This window comes from Protopterus annectens, chromosome 7.part0 (assembly GCF_019279795.1).
Source record: "Protopterus annectens isolate FY-2018-M chromosome 7.part0, PAN1.0, whole genome shotgun sequence".
NCBI classification, from domain to species: domain Eukaryota; kingdom Metazoa; phylum Chordata; order Ceratodontiformes; family Protopteridae; genus Protopterus; species Protopterus annectens.
In genome coordinates this window covers 1,482,040,814-1,482,059,907 of record NC_056739.1, presented here as the reverse complement: position 1 = coordinate 1,482,059,907, position 19,094 = coordinate 1,482,040,814, and the positions used below count along the sequence as shown (strand labels likewise).

At 44.2% G+C, this 19,094-nt stretch overlaps 1 protein-coding gene across 2 annotated transcripts in view; it reads right to left on the bottom strand.

Annotated features, from left to right (window-relative positions):
- Positions 1–19,094, bottom strand: part of SETD5 (SET domain containing 5) — a 2,687,190-nt gene that overhangs the window by 2,115,339 nt on the left and 552,757 nt on the right. For both annotated transcript variants that reach the window (XM_044078031.1, XM_044078032.1), the window contains exon 6: positions 17,689–17,876. In XM_044078031.1, the coding sequence (XP_043933966.1) occupies positions 17,689–17,876 (188 nt within the window). The remainder of the gene's footprint in view (positions 1–17,688; positions 17,877–19,094) is intronic.

Sequence of the window (19,094 nt, the reverse complement as noted above, 5' to 3'; positions counted from 1 at the left end):
TAATCCTGACTGCAGATGCATGCCTCGGACATCTACATTTATGGTAGGTACAAAACTGTACTATGTCCTTCAAGGATGCATCTGCAGTCCTAACAAATGGGTAGAATACCATAGCCAAACTGGGGAGGAGGTAATAAGATTATGGTGTAGTTAAGATCCCTTGCAAAACAGCAGTGGCAAAACCTGCTCGGGATCTGGAGTATAAGGGTAGATTATAATGCTTGGCAAATGTATGCACGGAGCTCCAAGTAGCAGCCTCTAAAATGTCTTTGGTAGCCACTCCTCGTAAAAAAGCTGTAGTAGTGGCTGTAGCCCTTGTGGAGTGAGGTCTGATGTTTTCTGGAGTTGTCTTTCCATGGTAAGAGTAACAAAATCTAATGCAATTTCCTATCCACTTTGAGATTGTCCGTTTTGAAATTGCTTTTCCTTCCATTCCTGTTGCATATGCTACCAGTAGCTGGTCAGTTTTTCTATTGCTCTTGGTTCTGTCCAGGTAGTAGCTAATTGCCTATGTACATCCAAGGTATGTAATAATCTTTCTCCCTGTTCTGTGGGTTGGGGAAGAATGTAGGTAGGTGGATAGCTTGGTTTAGAGATACCCTGGAGACCACCTTTGGCATAAAAGTAGGATTAGTTCTCATGGACACTATCTTGATGGAAGATAAGGAAGGGCTGTACTGCCATTAATGCCTGTAATTCAGAAACCCTTCTTGCTGAAGTGATTGCAAGCAGGAAAGCAGTTTTCCATGATAAGTACTGTAATTCTGCTGTTGCTGCTGGCTCAAAAGGAGGGAGTGTCAATTTTTCCAGCACAAAGTTCAAGTCCCATGCGGGCAATGGTGGCTTCCTTGGTGGCTTTACATTTTTAATTCCTCTCAGAAACTGCCTGAGTAGAGGATGAGAGAAGACTGGAGGGTCCATGTTGTATTCTGCTGAAATAGCTGATGCATGAATCTTAATGGAAGAATAGGACAGGCCATTGTGGAAAAGTTCTGCCAAGTATTCCAGGATGTTAGCCATGTTTACCAGTGACACATCTTCTCCTTTAGCTGCACTCCAAATGAGATCTCTTTTCCATTTTGCTGAATAAGTTTTCCTTGTTGAGGGTCTGCGAGTCTCCAAGATAATGTCTTTAACCCTTTGAGATAAATCTGGGTTATTTTGTCTTATGCAATGTTCCAGGCAGCTAGCTGCAACGTTTTCAAGTTTGGATGCAGGGTTTTGAAGTTGTTCTGTGTTAGCAGTAAGGGAACTAGGGGCAGAGGCCATATTTGTTCCCGAGACACACTCCTCAGTAATGGGTACCAATGCTGCCTCGGCCAGTCTGGAGCTATCAGGATGATCCTTGGGCGGTCTTCTTTGATCTTCAATAGCACCTTGTGCATCAAAGGAAGAGGTGGGAATGCATATGCTGTCAGGTTTTCCCAACTGAAAGATAGGGAGTCCACCTTCCAAGCCAGAGGGTGGTATGTCCTTGTGCAGAATTTTTTCAATTGGTGGTTGTGTGGGGATGCGAATAAGTCTATTTCTGGTAGTCCCCATTTCCCTGTAATGGATTTGAAGATGTCTGGATGCAGCATCCATTCGTGGGCATCCGTGGTAGTTCTGCTTAGGATGTCTGCTACTATATTTTCTTTTCCTGGTACAAATATTGCCCGGAGCTGAATGTTGAAGCTCAGGGCCACATTCCAGAGGTCCATTGCCATCCGGCATAGAGGGTATGAATGTGTGCCTCCCTGTTTGTTGATGTACCACATAACTGTGGTGTTGTCCGTCCTTATCAGCAATTGACCCTGTTGAAGAAACGGTCTGAATGTCTGAATTGCCAGTTTTACTGCCAGCATCTCCTTTTGATTTATGTGTAGGTTGAGCTGGTCTTGAGTCCATAAGCCTTGTATGCACTTGTCCAGCATGTGAGCCCCCCAACCGAGGTCTGAGGCGTCCGTGGTGATAGTCTGGCTTGGTTGAGGGCTGTGGAAGGGCAGTCCTTTGTTCAATTGACAGGCCTGAGCCCACCATTGGAATTCTTGCTTCAGGCATGGAATTATTGGAATTTGGGTTTCTAGGCTGTGCTTGTGCTGAGACCATAAATTCCTTAGGTACCATTGCAACTTCCTCATATGTAGTCTGGCATGTGGAATCAATATTATGCAGGATGCCATGTAACCCAGGGCTTGCAGGACTTTCCTTGCTGTTAGCTGGTTCTGCGTTGTTAATGCCATGAAATAGAGGAGAAGGTGCTTCTGCTTTTCTGCTGTGAGGGATGCCATTTGATTTGATGTGTCCAGTTCTGCACCCAAGAAAGTTATCCTCTGGGATGGTATCAGCCTTGACTTTTTTATACTGATTGTGTATCCCAGGGCTTGTAGCAGATGAATGACCTTTTTCAAATCTTTTGCTAATTTGTTTTTGTTGTCCGCTTGTAACAGGCAGTCGTCCAGGTAAGGGTAAATTTGAATTCCCTGGAGCCTGCAATGAGCAATTACTGATGCCAGGCATTTCGTGAATACTCTGGGCGCAGTAGATAAACCAAAGGGCAATGCTGAGAATTGATAATGCTCTGATCCTGCAAGAAATCTGAGGTATCTTCTGCAATTTGGTCGTATGGGGACGTGCAGGTATGCCTCCTTGAGATCTAGAGTTACCAGCCAAGACTCCTTGCCCAGCATGGGAAGAAGCTGCTGTAGGGTCAGCATCTTGAATTTTGGAACAATGAGAAATGTGTTCAGAGCGGACAGGTCTAGAATAGGTCTCCATTGGTTTTCTTTTCTTGGCACCAGGAAAAGTCTGGAGTAAAATCCTTGCCCTTGTTCCATAGACGGTACCTTTTCTATAGCTCTCATCCTTATTAATCTATTTGTTCTAGAGCTTTTGTCTTGATTTGGAGGTAGGTTTGGCATTCCTCTCTTCCTTGGTAGAGTATGGAAGTGAAACCTGTAACCTTTGTCTATTGTCTGTAAAATCCATTTGTCTCCTGTGATGTAATGCCAGTTTACTGAAAATAAGGCTAGCTTTCCGCCTAAGGGTGCATCTAGTTGTTCCCTGGTAGGCGGTCTCAGAGCCAAGTCACTGTGATTGTCCTGTGGAAGTGGTAGTGGCTGGATCTGTGGCAGTACTTCGCTGGTTGTTAGGCTGCCACTGACGTCCCCTGTAGGCACCTCTGGATAGACCCCTGCCTCTTGGGCGCCTATTCCTGCCTCTCTGTGCTCTGGTGGTGTCTGGAAAGGACCAATTCTTGGAAGGCCAGTTCCTACTAAACCTTGGAGGCTGGACCTGTAAGAAATCCTTGACTGTCTGGACAGATTTTGCTTTCTCTTCCACCTTCTTCAGCACCTGCTGTGCAGGTAAGCCAAACAAATTATGCTTATCCATGGGAGCATCTAGGAGCTTTGATTTTACATGGTCTGGTAAGGACTACTCTTTTAACCATGCATGCCTTCTGATCACTATACCAGTCATAGCTGATCTAAAGGCAGCCTCCAGTGCATCATAGCCGCATTTTAAGGAATGATTACTGACCTGCTGTATGTTATGTACCATTTCCTGAAGAGACTTTTTGTCTAATGGTTCAGGCGAGGACAGTTTTTTAGTTAACTGGTCTAACATAAATTCCTGATACTGAATCATGTGGAATTGACAGTTTAAGGCCCTAGCCGAAAGAGTAGCAGAAGTATAAACTTTTTTACCCCATCTCTCTAAGGCCCTACATTCCCTTTCAGAGGGGAGGGGGTTTTTGGCAGAGGTAGCTGCTACAGCCTTGGGTCCCTGTGAAATAGTTTCAGGATCTGCAAAAGGAGCCTTATACAAATGATAATGTGGGTCCGGAACCCTGTAGTACCTGTCGGGCTTAGCAGGGGCCGGAGGAAGTGAATCAGGGGCAGTACAAGCATCATTAAATGCATCATCCACAACAGTAAGTACTGGAGGAATGGCTAAAGGCCTGTGCTGTGGCAAATGCAAAAAGGTCCTAAGCCTTTTCCTAGAGTCTGAAAAATCCTGGCCCTGCCATTGAAATTGTTCCCTCATAGCATGCAAGGTTTCCCCAAAAGAAAATTCCTCAGGCAGAGAGGCAGAAGGAATGGAGTCTTCTGCATCAGAGTCCTCATAAGGAGAATAAGGGCCTTCTGGAGGGTTTGTATTTTCTGTATCATCAGAAGAGTAATCTGAAGAAACTGGCTCAGGGGGCTCTGCTCTAGGCCTCTTCTCTGGAGGTGGGTGAGAGGCCCTGTCAGGGTGAGGTTGGGATCCCCTGATCAAAGAAATGAGATCCTCTGCTAGACTAAGCATTTGAGTACTAGAGCTAGGCCTGTGAGAGGGGGTCTTAATAGGCACAGTCTTGGTTGATTTTGCTGCTTTAGCCCTGGCAAAAGCCTTAATCGACATGGATGCAGGGGGCCTAGCAGCTCCACGTGCAGGAGTGGATATATCTAAAGGGATAGTATCAGATAAATCCTGTGAACCGGTAAGAGCAGGTGGAATTTCAGTAGCAGATTCAGCCATGCTGGATGAGGCCTCGGTGGGAGGCAAGCTTTCGGCCGATGGAAGAACCGAGGGCTCGGTTTCAGCCGAAACAGAGACGCTCGCGGTTGACATAACCGCGGTTTTGGCCGAAACCGCGGACCGCGAGTGTCGGTCCTTTTCCTTGCGCTTTTTAGCTAATTGTGAAGTTGGAGTTTCCGACGGCATGTTGTAAGCAAAAGCGGAGCCGAAAAACTCCTCAGCAAATTCCGACCGACGTCCAAGTGTCCGTCGGTTGAAAGAAGCACAGGCTAGACAGGCTGCTATGTCGTGGTCTGGGCCTAAACAAGGTAAGCAGTAAGAGTGGAAATCTTTATGAGGTATTTGTTTCCCACAAGTTAAACAGTTATTCACTTTTTCTGACATCGGCTGAGGCAAGAAAGAGTCCCCAACGGGGTACTTAGCTTTTTAGAAGTCTTCGGTAGTAGCAATCTCTGGTTCTGACCGACCGGCACTTGCGAACAGCTTCTGCTTCGGGCGCCACGTGGCAAGAAAGACTGGGGAAAATGGTGTCGGCTGATGCCTTTATACCCGCTGAACTGCAGCTATGACGTCGGGTGAAGTGCGACATCAGCCGAGGCCAGACCCAGACTTTGGAATCCGGCCGACCGAAGGGCTGCCTGAGGCCAGGACAACCCATTTGTTAGGACTGCAGATGCATCCTTGAAGGACATCTGGGGTATTAGTGGTGGTGCATCCTGGGATAAAGATAGCTCAGCCAATAAGAGGCCTCGCTCTATAGCATAAGCGTGCCAAGTCGGAGCAGAGGGATCGGCTCCAAGCCCATCAGTACAGAATGTAGGCGAGATAGGATCACATAACATCAATTATTTACTTTGTCTGACATTGGCTGAGGCAAGAAAGAGTCCCCAACGGGGTACTTAGCTTTTTAGAAGTCTTCGGTAGTAGAAATCTCTGGATCTGACCGACCGGCACTTGCGAACAGCTTCTGCTTCGGGCACCACGCGGCAAGAAAGACTGGGGAAAATGGCGTTGGCTGATGCCTTTATACCCAATAAACAGCAGCTGTGACGTCGGGTGAAGTGCGACATCAGCTGAGGCCAGACCCAGACTTTGGAATCCGGCCGACCGAAGGGCTGCCTGAGGCAGGACAACCCATATGTTAGGACTGCAGATGCATCCTTGAAGGACATCGGGGAGAAACCCAAGAGGCGAAGAGATGAGACCTGAAAGCCTTTAGGAACACAGACTCATCAGAAGGGGATTTGGAGGGCCAGCCGCCTCTATGCTTCAAGATCTCAAGGATATCTGAAAAAAATATCTTCAGAAGACTACTTTAGGGACCCCTCTGACTCCTCAAGGTCGGTGTCCGACACGAGACTCATCTGGGGCGTCTAGGTCTTTCCTCTTACACAATCCCTTTCTGGCGGGCTCCTCAGGCAAAAACTCTGGGGAGATGTCAGAAAGTTGGGGACCACCCATGGAGGTATCCTGAGGCTTAGGGTCTCCGCTGCCCAGAAACAGAGGGTGATCCGAAACGGACACCGGTGCTGGAGGGGGCAGCGTATCGGTGCCGTAGGATGCAGCTGATGACCTGGCCAGCACGCTCCTCATAACCCCGAAGGCTGATCCCCTCGGCTCCGAAGGCTGACTAACTGTAGAGGATACAGTAATAGCCCTCGGCGCCGAGGAGATGAGGTCCAAAGCAGATGTCTGGTCCAAGCTCACTCGAGCCGAAGCACCAAGAGGAAGGTTCGGAACCGATGATCGATCCGAGCCCTCCCACTCGGGTCCGACCAGAGAACCATGGACCCTCGACCCAGTGGACGGAACCGATGGGGTCGGAGTGAAAATCGGAACAGACAGGCCAGGCGAGTCTACTGGAACTGACCAAGCAGCACCCAACGGAACCAACAACTCTGGCTCCGAAGACAGAGAAAGGCTCGGAGGAGGAACAAAGGATGAAGAGGCCCATAGGCTCTGGAGCCGACTGGGTTGGAGCCGAAATCAATTTGGCCAACAACGTTGACTGAAGCAGTTTCTTCAACACTCTATCAACATCCTCATTGGAAAGGGTCCTGTAGGACCTGGATGATATAGTTGGAGATCTGGATCTCCCTACGGAAGGGGACTTGCGTGAAGAAGAAATCGGTCGAATAACTGGAGACTGGCTCCGAACCAAAATATCTGTGACCGGCTCCGAAAGGCTGGGAGCAGATACGGACTTAGTCAAGACACTACCTTCTGTTGGCACCGAGAGCTATGGAACCGAAGGAGAAGCTGTTCTACCAACGTTCACTGGTGGCTCCGAGGAAACAGATGGAGCTGGAGAGTGCTTCTTAGAAGTCTTTTTGTCCTTTTTAGCTGGAGAGGATAAGGCACTGGAAAACTTAGCCAAGTCTTCCTCGAAGGGGTGTTTAAGCAGTCCTTTCAAAATGAGCTTGTTCTTCCTTTCCTGTAGTACACAGGGACTGAAGGAATGACAAAACAAGCAGGACTCTTGGAGGTGAATAGCCCCCAAGCAGTACATGCACACAGAGTGCCCCATCAGTCAGACATTTTATTGTTGCATTCAACACACTTTAAAGCCCGAAGGCCTGTGTTCCTTAGAATCCTTGGACATGCTGAATAAAGGAGAACACACAGAGACACAAAGCAATACGTATACACACTGGACCCAACTAAACCCCACATGGGAAACTAGAGCCTCTAACTAAAAACAGCCTAGTAACCGGCGGGAAAAAGACTACAGGGAGGACTAGGTCCTCTAACTTAAACGGGCCTAGTCCAGGAAAACAAAGGCAGTATAGCACCACTAGCCAGGCACGACAACACTAAAACCTAACAGAATGGAGCACCCAACCAAAGACCACTCAGAAACAATAGGGGGACTAGGTCCTCTAAAACGGGCCTAGTCCATAGGAAGAAAGGAAACGAATGGGATACCAAAATGGCCAATGAAAAGGTCACAAAAACAACAAGAGAAGCAAAACAAAGGCAGTATAACACCACTACCACACACACAGAGCTATGAAAATAGCTTTTTTAAGCAACAAGTCAAAAGTTTATAAAAAGTATACTTAGCCATGGCCAAAAGCGAGACCACATCTGAGCGTAACAAGCAGTAAACAAAATCTGGGTAATATACCTGTTGCATGATGGGATACCACAGCCACAAGCCAAATGAAGACTTTGAGCTAGAGTACGACCAAGTCGGAGCAGAGGTTCTGCTCCGAATCCACAGGTAAGAATGAAGGTGAGATTGGACTACATAACATTATCTATTCAGTACTATTAATAAAAGAGAGATGCAATATAATAAGTTTATCTGGGTGATATTTATGATATGACATTATAAACTGATAATTATAAAATGATGAAAGGTTTTACCTTATTTGAGGTCTACTCCTTTGGTTATACAGCACCCTGCTTGCCTTATATTTCATGTTTCATAGATTTGACATATTAAGTAGAACACATTTAGACAGGAATTTAAGCTAGCAGCATAACTGAAAAGAATGGTACTTTTCCTTCATTTGTCTTAGTTTTTTCTTTGTCATTTGTACTCCATTACTTTTTCCTGCTCGATGGTTTAAAGAGAAGCTACTCCAATCCATTTCTTCCACTTTATCCAAAATCTTGTTAGTTGATAAGATACAGCTGCTCCAGTGTCAAAAGTTTTGGGTCCTTCAGTAAACAAAAAAAATATTCTTGCAGGAAACGAGTGAAACTTGAGTTGTCTTTTTTTAAGTTCCTTTACCAAAGGCAAGCATTCTTTTCTTTTTGTAATTACTCCTACTGAGTGATCATTGTCCAATCTGATTATGTTGTCCTTAACTGGTGAATTTAACCATGCTGTCTTCAGGATAAGTTCCTTGTTCTGTGATGAAAAAAACTGATTACTGATCTTGGGCTCTTTATTTTGTTTGATGATGAAAGAACTTAAATATGTACGGGCGCTCTCAGTCTCATATGAAAGATGCTGGCAATTTTAGTACATCCAGTAGCCAAGTAGTAAGGAAGTTCTGTGTTTTCTCCCTCTGTCCTTTCTGGCAGCCCATAGATACGTAGGTTATTTCTTCTTGACATTCTCTAGGTCATCTGTTTTATTTAGTAATAAAGCATTTTGCTTGGGGAGAAAATCAAGCAGAAGTTCTTGTTCAGTCAGTCTACCGTCCACATCATTTAGCAACTCTTCCACATCAGTTATTTGAGACATCTGTTGTACCATTAGTTCTTGTTTTTCTATTTGCTTTGTACATTTCTATTTAAAACTGTCTAGTTTACAGTCCATTTTGTCAAATTTTATACACAACTCCTGCATAGTGGTTAATAAAGACTGAAGTTCCTTCTTCGTTGTCTGGTCCTGTGAGGTATTCTTTGAGAAGCTCATTTTTAAGTTGATGCTCTTATTTTTTGACAGAAAACACAATGATTTAAGCCAAATTTCTTTTTTAATTTAGACTTCCAGTAATGTTAGCAGAAATAGCTCAGTAAAAAGTTTACAATATCAGTTTTTTGAATTTTTGTCAGAAAAAATCTTTTTGAGCAGAGCTAAGAAAAGATGCTGTCAACCAATCTTCATCTTGGCCATGCCCGCGCCCCCTAGGGATTCATCTTCTGAGGGATTCACTTCCTCTGATTAAATGTCTTCCCTAACCCATTTAAGTGGAGAAGCAGTGCTAGGGGGTACGGAACTGAAACACCCAAAGGCGGACTAAGGGCCTTGAAAAGGCCTTGGGGAATTGTTCCCAATCACTTTCAGGGTCTTTAGGAGGGGACAAATGTTTAATCTTCAGCTTTTTTTTTTTTTTTTTAAGATGCAGGTCAGCCCTATGTAATGTAGGAGTTCAATAGAGTGAATTTCCTCCCGCACAAGATCTGAGGTATTCCCTAGGACATTCAATAATCACGAGCCTCTGTTCTTCCTGTACATCTGAGACGGAGGACTGCTCAGCCCCTGAGGATGTGCCTGCAATCGGAATTAAGGCAGTCAGTATCGGGCTTGGCCTGTGAATCGGGAACAAGAACTGTACCCATCTCGGGGCTGCTCTCTGCCTCAGGAGGCATGTCAGTGGGAAGAGGTGAAGCAGAAGGTTCAGACCTTGGCCTTTTGGCCTTCCGCTTCATAACCGACTACCTCGGGCGCAGATGATCCCTCAATCACACTTTTAGCTAGCAAGTTTAAGCTCTGGTTCTCCAAAGTAAATAGCCAAGGAGGAAAATCTGCTCCAAGGTCTTTTGCACAAAAGCCTGGCAAATGAGAAGATTTGTGGCCGTGGGCGGACCCTAAGCAGAATAAACACTGGAGATGGCTATCCTTATCTGGAATTTGTCTTCCACACTGGCATTTGCCTTTTTTATAAGACAATAACCCTACCACACCACTGTAGTAACAGAAACAAGTATTCCCCAATGGAGCACTTATCTGAGAAAAAATGCTGGAACAGAGCAAATTACTTGGTTGTGTAGATCAATGTTCGAAAATGTTGTTTGGACTGGTGGAAGAGAGGTTCTGAGTAAGATGCATACATAAATCGCTTTTACAGCCAACAGGACGGCAGCCTATGTGCGACATGCAACTAGCCTTACAGTAGCAAAATACTTTTGTATACTGGCAGATGGTGGGGATACCCCCCCCCCTCCCTCCATGTAAAGAATACTGCAACAGATGAAGAGGACATGTGAGTTTCAGTGCATTTTCAAAGAATTGTGAATTTCAAAAGTTTAATGTTGCTCATGCTAAATCTGTTTTCAACATGCAACTGTTTTGTTTATCAAATGGCTATCAGTGATTGTGCTATATAATCTGAAAGCAAAGTCAGTAACACATGTAGCATTACTCCCCTTTGGTGCTGAAGGCTGTGTATTCTACTCTCACACCATGTAGATGGATTGCGGATATTGTGGTGCACTTGGGGGGGGGGGGGGGTGCTGCTGCACTCCTGTGTTCATCCTCCTTTGGATGAGATGCCTCTAAACCTGTTAAGTCTGTTGGTCATTCCCTAATGCAATATTAAGAGATTAGCTATTTTTTATGTAACACAAGCAATTTATTCTTCAAGTGCAGTAGGCACTGAATTTGTACATGAAAAATTGAAATGTAAAGTTTGTTTGCCAGTAGCAACCTCTTCTAATTACAGATCTCTCTAATGTGGAATTACTCAGATGACTTGTGAAGATAATGCACATACTGACTGAGCTTGGTGGACTATGACAGAAATTTGAGTGACCTTTTATGGTTGAACTGTTCTGAAATGAGTAGTTTTTCCATAAATGTTCCATTCCTCACTGGGAAAATGTAGAAAAAGGCAAATTTAAAACATACTCTTAACAAGTGGTGCTGTGTTATACAAGAAATATAATTTAATACAATCAGAAAGGTGAATCAAAAAACACATGCATGTATGCATGGTCTTAAAAACATGTGCAAAGGGCCTATGGTTTGAAAACCACCCAAAGTTAAACTTAATTCACAACTGCCCAGATGCATTTTCTTTGACTGTGGGTTTCAATGGCAAAGTTAACTGTTCATAAGTCTGTTTTCATTGTGAAACTGCATTTTTTTTTATCAAATGGCCATGTTTCAGCTACAGAATTTGAAATAAAAGTTTTACATTAAATCCAAATATCTCTAATCACCGTTAAAATGAAGAAAATCAGTATATACACACTAACAGGCTTAAACAGTTTATAGTAAATGGGGAGAAATACCCAAATAGTGAGACAATGGAATGGCTTGGGGGTGGGGCAGCTGCCGATAGGAGAGCCCTTATCCATTACCCTGTCTAGGGCCCCATTTGACCACGATCTGGCTTTGCACTTTGGTGTATCTACTGTGGCGCTGCTTAACTTCTCTGCCATGAAATTCTATTTTGATATGCAAGTTGTCTTCACAAGTATTCTGAATTCTGGTGTCCATTCAGGCTGCAAGGCTAGGCTGAAGAGGTAACATGCTACTCTCCTTGTTTAGAACACCTGTGGGACTGTCAGCTGACATTCAGAGTCACAGACTTCTAGAAAGTACTGAAAGCGAAAAGCCTGAATGACAATTACTTCATGTTTACTTACAGTTTCTTACCCCAGAGTCTGCAAGTTTCCTGCATTTTGAAGGCCAACATTTGTGTGCATCCCATGCTATGGATGCCATGTCCATGCTTATCTAGTTTGGGGAAGACTGCATGAAGAGCATGCCCTCTTTACTCTGCACTTGCTAAAGCACCACTCCAGCTCCCTCCTTGCATAGGGTTGGACTGGAATGGCACGTTCCAACAACTGACACTGCTAATCCCAGGTGTTCTTAAGAAATAACTGAAATTTCCTAATATGAAATTTTGTAAGAGGCATCAGTTTGATGGCCAGAAGCTGGCTCAAAAAAATCTGACCTTCTCACCAAGTCCCAAATAAATAGTGTAAAAGACTCTACCATTTGCTGAAATGATTTCCAAACAGACTACCTGACAGACCACTGCTGTAGCTCAACACCAAGTACACAAACTGAGTAAGATCCAGTGGATGGGAAGGAGAAAGGCAACCCAAAAAGTACAGATGTGTACACTTAACATAAATGTAGATGTTAGAGTGTATTCACTGTTGCAGTCATTACATTTGGGTTATCCTGCTGGCAGGTTGCCCTCAGTCGGACTGAAGTCTTCTTGCAGAAGTTCTTGCGAGGAGCACAGCTGTTTTCCAAGATAAGAACTTTATATCCGCAGTAGCAGCTGGCTCAAAAGGAGGTAAGGTGAGTTTTTCCAAGACATAATTGAGGTCCCATGCAGGTATTGGCATTCTCCTTGGAGGCCTTCAAGTTTTTGGCTCCTCTGAGGTACTGCCTTAAGGATGAGAAAAGAGTGGTGGCTCTGTATTGTAATGAGCCAAAGTGGCAGAGGCATGGATTTTAACTGATGAAAAAGATAGGCCTTCGTCCAGCATCTCAGTTAAATATTGCAAAATCTGAGGAATATTTGGGACAGCTGTATCAGTTCCTTGAGCTTGGTTCCAAGCACAAAATCTCTTCCATTTCCCAGCATAGGATTTTCTAGTACTAGGCCTTCTGGCTTCTAAAATGACATCCATCACAGCTTTACTGAGAGGTGTGGTTTGTATGGCTACATTATCCACCATGCTGCCAGGTTTAGGGTCCTGAGTTGGCTGTGCAAAATCTGATTGTTTTGATGAGACAGCAGATGAGGTATTTGAGGTAAGGTCCAGGCTGGGCATTGGGACAAGTTCCTTAAGATCGGACACCAGTACTGGCGTGGCCAGTCTGGGGCAATCAGAATCATTTTTGGTTTCTCCTGCCTGACCTTTACGAGTACCTTGAGGAGGAGAGGCAGTGGAGGAAAGGCATATACTGAAAGGTTTGTCCAGTTGAAAGATAAGGTGTCCACTTTCCAAGCTTGTCTGTGATAAGTCCTTGTGCAGAATTTTTTTAGTTGATTGTTTTGAGGGGAGGCAAATAGATCTACGTCCGGGCGTCCCCATTTCTTTATCATGCTGAAGACTTGTGGATCCAGGTGCCACTCATGGGGATCCATGAGGTTTCTTCTTAGTTCATCTGCCAGAGTATTTTCCTTTCCTGGCAGGAATTGTGCCTGCAGATGAACTTGGTAAGTCAATGCTGTGTCCCATAAAGCCATGGCTAGTCTGCACAGGGGATAAGAATGAGTGCCCCCCCTGCTTGTTTATGTACCACATAACCGTGGTGTTGTCTGTCTTTATCAGTAGTTGTCCTGGATGAAGTAGGTCCTTGAAGGCGGTCAGGGCATTTTGAACAGCTAGAATCTCTTTTTGATTGATATGTAGATGCTTTTGGTTTGTGGACCAGGTGCCCTGAATGCCTCTTCCTGCCATGTGTGCCCCCCAGGCATAATCTGATGCATCCTTCATTAGGCTCTGCCTGGCGGGGGTAGTGAGAATGGCTGGCCCTTGTTTTGGTGACAAGCCTTTGGCCACCATCGAAACTCCTGTTGCAGGCAGGGATTTGGAGTAATCATTGTTTCTACACTGTGGCAATGTTGTGTCCAGACACTTTTTAGGTACCATTGAATTTTCCTCATATGCAGTTTTGCATATGGAATTAGTAAGATGCAGGATGCCATGAAGCCCAAAGCCTGCAGAATTTTTCTTGCAGATAACTGGCCCTTTGTTGCCATTTCCTTGAAATAGGTAGTCAGTTGCCTTTGTCTGGAGTGAGAAGCCATCTGGGCAGCTGTATTTAAGCTTGCACCCAAGAATATTATCTCTTGAGATGGTACTAGCTTTGATTTCTATTTGTTGAATGTGTACCCTAGGCTTGTTAAAAGTCTTATCACAAAAGTTAGATGCTGTAGTAGAATGTCCTTGTTCTCTGCTTGTATGACGCAGTAGTCCAAGTAAGGATATATTTGTATTCCTCTGTCTGCAGTAAGCAATTACTGGTGCCAGACATTTTGTGAAGACCCTGGGTGCAGTTGATAAGCCAAAGGGCAGTGCAGAGAATTGGTAATGCTTTCAGCCAGCCTTGAATCTGAGGTATCTTCTGCATGATTGTCTGATTGGGACATGCAGGTATGCCTCTTTTAGGTCTAAAGTCACAAGCCAAGCCTTGCTGCCCAGCAAGGGCAGAAGCTGCTGTAAGGTAAACATCTTGAATTTTGGTATATCCAGTAAAGTGTTTAGAATAGATAGGTCCAGTATTAGTCTCCATGCTTTGTCCTTTCTGGGTACCAAGAACAGTCGAGTAAAATCCTTGTCCCTGCTCTTGCTATGGCATTTGTTGAATAGCACTCATGTTCATGAGAGTTGCAACTTGTTTTTGAGCCTCTACCCATTGATTTTTTGGCAGGTCTGGCCAACCGTTTGCCCTTGGCAGGGTATGGAAAAGAAACTTGTAACCTTGTGACACTGTCTAGAACCCATTTGTCCTGGGTTATAATGTGCCAATTTTGAGAAAAGTGCTAGTTTTCCCCCTAAGGGTGCTGCCAGAAGATAAGTGCTTGGTGCAGGTAGGGGAAAGTCATTGGGACGGTTTCCTGTATGACTGTGATTTGTCCTCTCCACCTTTGAAGGTAGAAGCACTCCACTGCTTAGACCTGTAGGATCCTTGCGGCTGTGATCTGCCTCTAGTGCGTCTGGATCTGCCCATTTGAGGCCTGTCTGAGACTAGAAACTACCAATTCTTTGTAGCCCAGTGTCTGCTAAATCTACGTGGCTGTACCTGTAAGAAATTCTTAACGGTTTGCATAGATTTAGCTTTGTCCTCCATTTTCTTTAACACCTCTTCTGCCTTAACACCAAACAAGGTATCATGTTGTAAAGAGCATCTAATATGGTCAGGCAGATTTTGTTCCTTTAACCAAACATGCCTCCTAATGACAGAACCCATAACAGCAGCCCTGCAGGAGGCCTCCAGAGAATCAAACCCACATTGCAAAGTATGCTTTCCAACTTGTTCAGCTGCATGCAATAGATCCTGCATTTTTCTTTGCACATTCAGAATTTGCCATCATTTTCTGTTTCAGCAGTGTCATGATATATTGCTGGTATTTGAGTATATGAAACTGGCAATTTAAGGCCCTTATAGCCAAAGCAGCAGATGTGTAAATTTTTTTCCCCATCTATCCAGAGCCCTAGAATCCCTGTCAGAGAGGGTAGGGTTTTTTGCAGTAGAAGTCTTGACCCCTTTTGGACCCTGTGAAATGGTTTCTGGGTCTGCAGTAGGGTTTTTGAAAAGGAATTTATGAGAGTCACGGACCCTGTAGTATCTGTCCGGCTTAACAGGTGCTGGAGGTAGAGAGTCAAGGGTCAAACTAGACTCAGAGAACACATCTACAATGTCCAACACAGGTGGAATAGCTAGAGGCCTGTGTTGAGGAAGTAAAAGGAAGTCTGAGCCTTTTCTTAGATTCTGAAAAATCTTGGCTCTCCCAGTGGAAGTGCTCCCTCATGGTATGCAAGGTTTCGCCAAAAGAGTAGACCTCAGGAAGAGAATCTGAAGGAATTGATTTTTCAGCATCAGAATCCTCATGGGGGGGAAGAGAATACTCCTGATCAGAAAAAATGGAAACCTGATCTGAAGATTCATAGTCTGTCTCTTGCCTAGGCCTCTTATCAGGAGGGGGATGGGAATCCCTGACCAAGGTAATTAAGTCTTCGGCCATTTTGAGCATCTGTTTCTTGGGCATGGAGGCCTGTCCTTGTGGCTGGTGAACTTGTTTCTTTGCCTTTAAAGGTGTTTTAGTCTTTGAAGTCGGTCTAATATACAATTGTTTAGGTCTGAATAAACCCTCAGAAGCTGATGCTTGCTCAGCAGCTCCAGACGCATCTCAGGGAATAATCTCAGAGGCTCCAATACCTTGAGTTTCCTGCAGCCTGGCTGACACCACGTGGGAGCCGGTAGCAGCCTGCGACTCTAAAGTAGCAGGAATCAGAGGCTGCGAAAACGCCTCACTGAGAACCGGTGAACCGGCGACTTGCTTAGAAGCTTCGTCTGTTTTGGACCTCTGTTGCCCGTCTTTTTCTTTTTGTTTGCGTTTTTTGTGAACTCCGGTAGTCGGATGGCTATCCGACGACATTGTATAATTAAATCTTCGTCAAAAATAGCTTAATGCAAAATCGTTCCGACGCTTAATAGTGCGTTGGTTAAATCTAGCACAAAACCGACTAGTAACGTCGTGGTCAGGGCCTAGGCAAGGAATACAGTTAAGAATGAAAGTCCTTATGAGGTACTTGCTCCAGACCGATGTCAGAAAGTTAATAATTGTATTTCTTGTGGGAAGCAAGAAAAAAGTTTCCCGAACAGGGTACTTAAGTTTTAATGAAGACTTCGGAGCTGAAACTCGAACACGAAAATTTCAGGAGTCGGCCGACCGGCACTTGCCAACTGCTAATGCTTCGGGCACTGCGCGGCAAGAAAGACTGAATAAAATGGCGTCGGCTGCATCTTTTATAACCCTGACAATCTGACGTCGGGGAAGAGTCTACAGCAACCGACGCAGGACCCAAGACTTTGGAATTCAGGCCGAATGAGAGCAACCTGCCAACAGGATAACCCAAATGTAATGACTGCAACAGTGAAACACGAAGAATATCGGACAAGACCACACATACAAGGTGCTACGGTTACCAAACTTTGGAACTATACACTGCGACACAGCAATGCTAATTGCTACACCACTCTGCTAAATTATCAGCTAGTACAAATTTTACAATTTGAAGCCATGTTACAATGCAGGAAGACAAAGTACAGATTGAGAGAGAAAATCCACCAGAAAGGCAAGTCAACATAATTAAAATTTTACTTGTACATTTTTACAGTAAACTTTTAGAATGCTGACTGGTATATATTGCAGGTTATATGGTGACAGCCAAGGTAACAGCTCAAAGAAATTACTCCTTAATCATGCTTAATGAAGCCACAGCTAAGTCTACAGCAACCGACGCAGGACCCAAAACTTTGGAATTCAGGCTGAATGAGAGCAACCTGCCAACAGGATAACCCAAATGTAATGACTGCAACAGTGAAACACGAAGAATATCAGACAAGACCACACATACAATGTGCTGCAGTTACCAAACTTTGGAACTATACACTGCGACACAGCAATGCTAATTGCTACACCACTCTGCTAAATTATCAGCTAGTACAACTTTTTACAATTTGAAGCCATGTTACAATGCAGGAAGACAAAGTACAGATTGAGAGAGAAAATCCACCAGAATGGCAAGTCAACATAATAAAAATTTTACTTGTACATTTTTACAGTAAACTTTTAGAATGCTGACTGGTAGATATTGCAGGTTATATGGTGACAGCCAAGGTAACAGCTCAAATAAATTACTCCTTAATCATGCTTAATGAAGCCACAGCTAAACTTGTTAAACTGGAATTAGGGAAATCTAATCAACTACTGTGAGCAGACTAACTCATACAATCAAGTACAAGGCAAGCATATTTGCATTGGGGATGAGCCACCCGGTATTTAACTTATTACATTAACACAACACCAACAGTACACTAACAGAGAAAGAACAAACTTTTGATGAGTCTTGAGTACTGATGAACTGAGCCAGAAGTCATCCTAACCAAAGCCAAGCAAGTATTTCTTTTTGTCACTCAATGCTGTCTACACTGGTGCCCCATCAAAATCTAATCACTGCATAAAAAAAAAAAAAACATAACGATCTGGGTGTCTAGACAGCTACACACACTCGAGACTTCACACATACCTTTATCTTCTTGGCTCTTGGGGAATTTCGAGGCTTCTCTGCACTCCTTTTCCTCTTTTTGGGTTTTGATCTTTTCAGTCTGTTCACAGTAAGAGTGATGCAAGTAGGGGTATGTTGAGTTGCTGTGTATGAAACAGCTGGAGTTGAAACCTCTTCATCCCAGCTCTCAGTAGCACTGCTCTCACCACCTGTATAGGGAATAATATGTGCTTCTGAGCAATCCATCAGCTGATCCAGTTATGGTAATACCAATATGTAACAGAATAAGAGAGGATATAAGCACGATCACTGGCAGAATCCCTGCAACCTACAATGCCTATCTCATTACAGCCGTTCAATTTCAAAACAGCCTAAACCATACAGACAGAACTTCGTTGCACCTCAAATCTCCAAAGCCTTATTACTACCCACAATTATACACTGCAAACAGCAAGACAGCAACCCTAGTTAATGTGAAAGGCAAGCTGCACATGAACCTTAGTTACGGTGAAAATCACCAGCACTAAGTAAAACTGAAACCATAAAGGTACAAGGGCAGTCCATCAACGAGCATTTATCTTCTCTACTCCCAAATACCCTCAACTACAGAATGTACTGGCAATTTCAGCAGATTGCTAGTGAGGGGCCAGTAGAAGAGTATTGCTAAAAATATTAAGAAAGATTTCTCCATCACCACACTTCAAAAGGGGGGGGCTGACACAGCTGGTAAGTCAGCAGACAGATTACTACCCAGCCTTTTTCACTGAAAGACTACGAACAGAATGGATCAGGTAATTTGCCCTCCACCCCACTGTAGTGCAATCTCGAACTGATATATACAAGTAGTAAGGGGGTTTGGGGACACAGCCACCTACACACAGGAGGTACCTCCCCCTAAACAGCAAATTACATTTTCTGTGCGTTTATATCAGTTCTTTATATTTCGGTGCAATATTTCAAACTTCTCACGAACAGAACTCTCTCTTATAGATATATATATATATATATATATATATATATATATATATATGTAGATATATATAGATATATATATATATATATATATATATATATTTATTTATTACATGACAAGTTTTAGAGTGGCCGTGGTGGTGAAGCAGTTAGTGTTGCAACCTCACAGCAAGAGGTTCTCTGGTTCGATCCTTAGCTGGGGTCCCTTTTGTGCAGAGTCTGCCTCTTCTCCCTGTGGTCACATGGGTTTCCTCCTGGTGCTCCGGATTTCCTCCCACATCCCAAACACATACAGTGAGTGAAATAGATACTCTAAATTGGCCCTAGGCATAAGTGCGTGCATGTGTGTGTCTTATATGGAATGCGGGGCGTTGGGCTGGAAACTCGACAACATAAAACTCCACTGCCAATCATGAGCAGACAGGTGATGCACTGTGGCAACCCCAACTGGGACA